Raw genomic sequence first — 3,166 nt, 5'->3', positions numbered from 1 at the left:
GGGGGGTCGAGAACATTTTATTGAAAAGCACTGTATGGGGGTTTCAAGAATATTTTGATAAAAAGTACTGTAAAGGTATTGGGGACTACATGGGGTATTGAAACACTTCGTATTGCTATAACATGGAAACGGTTGATATGAAACAGTCCATTTTAGAACGAGGAATAAGATGGGCAGAAATACTGTATTTTCTCCCAAACAAATGTCTGCTTGAGGTGGCGAAGCTATATACCTCATTTGCTCCCGAGCAAATGTCTGCCTTTCTAGTTTGAATTGCATCTCTATTAGTCTAACATAACGAAGAGTTTATTGCAAGTTCTTGCCTGAAGGCTAATTGTAAGTAACATGAATAGACATAGAACAATATTGCATCTAACTACTATAGCCTAAATATTTGACACTAATGTTAACTCTAATTCTAACTCTAATACAGTCTATATCTGACTCGGAATATATAGTTATGTTCCATTATATTCGTGCATATGCTGATATGAGGGTTTATGGAAGCCCACCATTTGCCTCTATCCTGTGGGTTCACCCTGTCCACATGTAAGTTGAGGTGGTGGAAATCCTCCTTCCTATTAAATGTAGTCTTGTTTAAACATTTACATGCTTTAAAATGCCATATAGATAAATAATCATGAGGTTTTACCTTAAGAAAATACCTCATTCTTTTCCAGGACCATCGTGCCTGCACATGCCCTCAATTCCCAATGAATTGTGAGTTTTGTGGAAAAAAGAAGATACCAAGGGCTCAGGTATGTTCGATAGGTCAATCCAGTTTGAAATTCTGTCTACCTGCCTAGGTTAGAAATCCCTAACACTAACAGTTTGTAAGGAAACGCAGTTCCCTTATTTGTTAAGATGTGTGCCTGTTTCACACCTACATTCAATGAAATGTCTTTCCTATGATAGATGAAGCAACATCTGGATGAAAACACTGGAGACTGCAAAAGGCTGAAGGTGGCCTGCACATTTGCTAAAGTTGGATGTCCCACAAAGGTTTGTTTGCAAATAAGCCATGGAGTCTCAATTGTCCAACAAAACTTGTTGTTATAGTACAATAACTCTCCAGACTGCAACCATTTTGGATGCATATGCAACAAACAATTACAAAATGCGACTGAAATTTTTACTCGCGTCTAGGCGCCCAGTGTGTGACCGGCAGTGAATTCGCTGTGCGCCTAAATTATTGCCTGCCAAATCTCGCCCTGGTGTCCTTGCGCCACACCGGCACAAAACCCTATACTCAAAAGCTCCCTACTTACGCGACGCATGCGCAAGGTCTCCGCATACACAATCTTTTGTTGTTGTACAGTCAGCTGATCTTGATTTGCTTAATCAAATTAAGGGAAGATCAGCTGACTAAGATTGGCGAATCGGAGCAGTGGATAGAAATGTTATACCGCAAGGAGGAAACATCATGATATATGATTGGTTAGAGGTTTAGAGCACCTTGCAGACAGCCAAATGCAAGAAGAAGCGCTCCATTAGGGATTATTTCGGGGCAGAATCACGACCACATTCGCCTCCAGCGCGCCGTTCTTGATCGGCCAGTCCAAACCGCGTGGATCTGATTCTCCCGGTCCTGACAGCACACAAAGCGTGTCACAGCAAAGGGAGAGGCGTTCAGACTTAGACACATAATTCTATTGGCTTGTAAATTAAACAAGTACTTTGTGCAAGCAGATATCTGTTTGCATGGCCAAATTTTTACCTGCGTGCCTGACTTTTCGAGGCTAGGAGCGCAGTTTGGAGGGTTGTACAATATATATGGAATTACTTTCCTCTCCATTATGTGTGATGCTCTTTGCATCCTTTTTGTTAATTTTGCTTGTTTGGATTCTCTAAATTGTTGATAACTAAATTTTTGCATCATCACAGCTGGAACGTGAGAAACTGAATGACCATATCGCCAAGCACCATGTTAATCACCTGAACCAGGTGCTGGACAAGCACTTGACCCTCATGCAAGAGTTCACCATCCTGAAACAGAGCGGGCAGGGGCAACACATGCAGCAGGCAGTCAGCAAGATGGATGCAGACATGAAGGCACTGTTTGATCGGATTGTTGCCATGGAAAACTTGGCATCACAGCTAGGCGTAGGCTCGGGGTCATCAGAGGTAACTAAGATGTTTGAAAATCGCTTGCAGCAGATGGCTAGTAAGCAGGAAGAGATGAGGCATAAGTATGTTGCTATGGAAACCAGAGTTGCTACTTTTGAGGGTATAGTTGCTGTTCTCAATCGTGAAATTGAGAAATGCTCCGCTACCATTGAAGCATACGAGCGACAGCGACGCCAGGACCGAGAGATCATTGAGTCCATTGAGCGTAAGATGAAGTCTCAAGAGCGAATCATCGCACTGAAAGACGTGGCCCTTGCTGAGCTGGATCTCCGTATCAGGTCACTGGAGATGACGTCCTATGATGGCACCCTGCTGTGGAAGATCCAAGACTTCACCAGAAAGCGCCACGATGCAATCACTGGTAAGACGACTTCTATTTACAGCCCATGCCTCTACACCAGCCGTACAGGATACAAGATGTGTGCTCGCATCTACCTGAACGGAGACGGGATGGGGAAGGGCAGTCACATCGGCCTGTACTTCGTCCTAATGAGGGGACACTTTGATGGTCTGCTGCGCTGGCCATTCCGGCAGAAGGTGACCTTCATGCTGCTGGATCAGAACAACCGAGAACACGTCATCGACGCCTTCCGGCCCGATCCAACCTCATCCTCTTTCAAGCGTCCAACAAGTGATTTGAATATCGCCAGCGGCTGTCCGCTGTTCATGCCACACAGTCAGTTGGAGAGTACGCGCCATGCCTATGTCCGCGATGATGCAATCTTCCTTAAAATCATCGTAGACACGTCGGATTTAAACTAAGGACTGCCACCTTGCCACATCCGAGGTGAATGGACAGACAGAGAGGTACACAGCTGGCCTGTTCAGCCATGTTGCTCAGGGCTGAAACATCACAGATCTACAAGTACATCATACAGATTCCTATGAAGATCTCTTGCAATGCAGGAGCTGACTTCTGTGTCAAGCAGATCAGATGGTACATGGAGCAGCAGCCCAAAAAGGTTGTCTCTAATTTTGAAGATGTTGGATTGGTCATATCCATATGTGATGTTTTGTTCAGGCCCTGGCAATGGTTGTC

At 44.5% G+C, this 3,166-nt stretch overlaps 1 protein-coding gene across 1 annotated transcript in view; it reads left to right on the top strand.

The window, feature by feature from the left end:
• The window catches only part of LOC109471306 (TNF receptor-associated factor 2-like), a 7,777-nt gene extending 4,888 nt beyond the window's left edge, over window positions 1-2,889 (top strand). The window contains exons 4-7 of the mRNA XM_019770599.1: window positions 681-758; window positions 916-1,002; window positions 1,885-2,025; window positions 2,158-2,889. Of these exons, the coding sequence (XP_019626158.1) occupies window positions 681-758; window positions 916-1,002; window positions 1,885-2,025; window positions 2,158-2,889 (1,038 nt within the window). The remainder of the gene's footprint in view (window positions 1-680; window positions 759-915; window positions 1,003-1,884; window positions 2,026-2,157) is intronic.
• Window positions 2,890-3,166: the final 277 nt, after the last annotated feature.

This window comes from Branchiostoma belcheri, unplaced genomic scaffold, assembly GCF_001625305.1.
Source record: "Branchiostoma belcheri isolate BF01 breed outbred unplaced genomic scaffold, Haploidv18h27 scaffold247, whole genome shotgun sequence".
NCBI lineage: Eukaryota > Metazoa > Chordata > Leptocardii > Amphioxiformes > Branchiostomatidae > Branchiostoma > Branchiostoma belcheri.
This window is presented reverse-complemented; position numbering and strand designations above follow the sequence as displayed.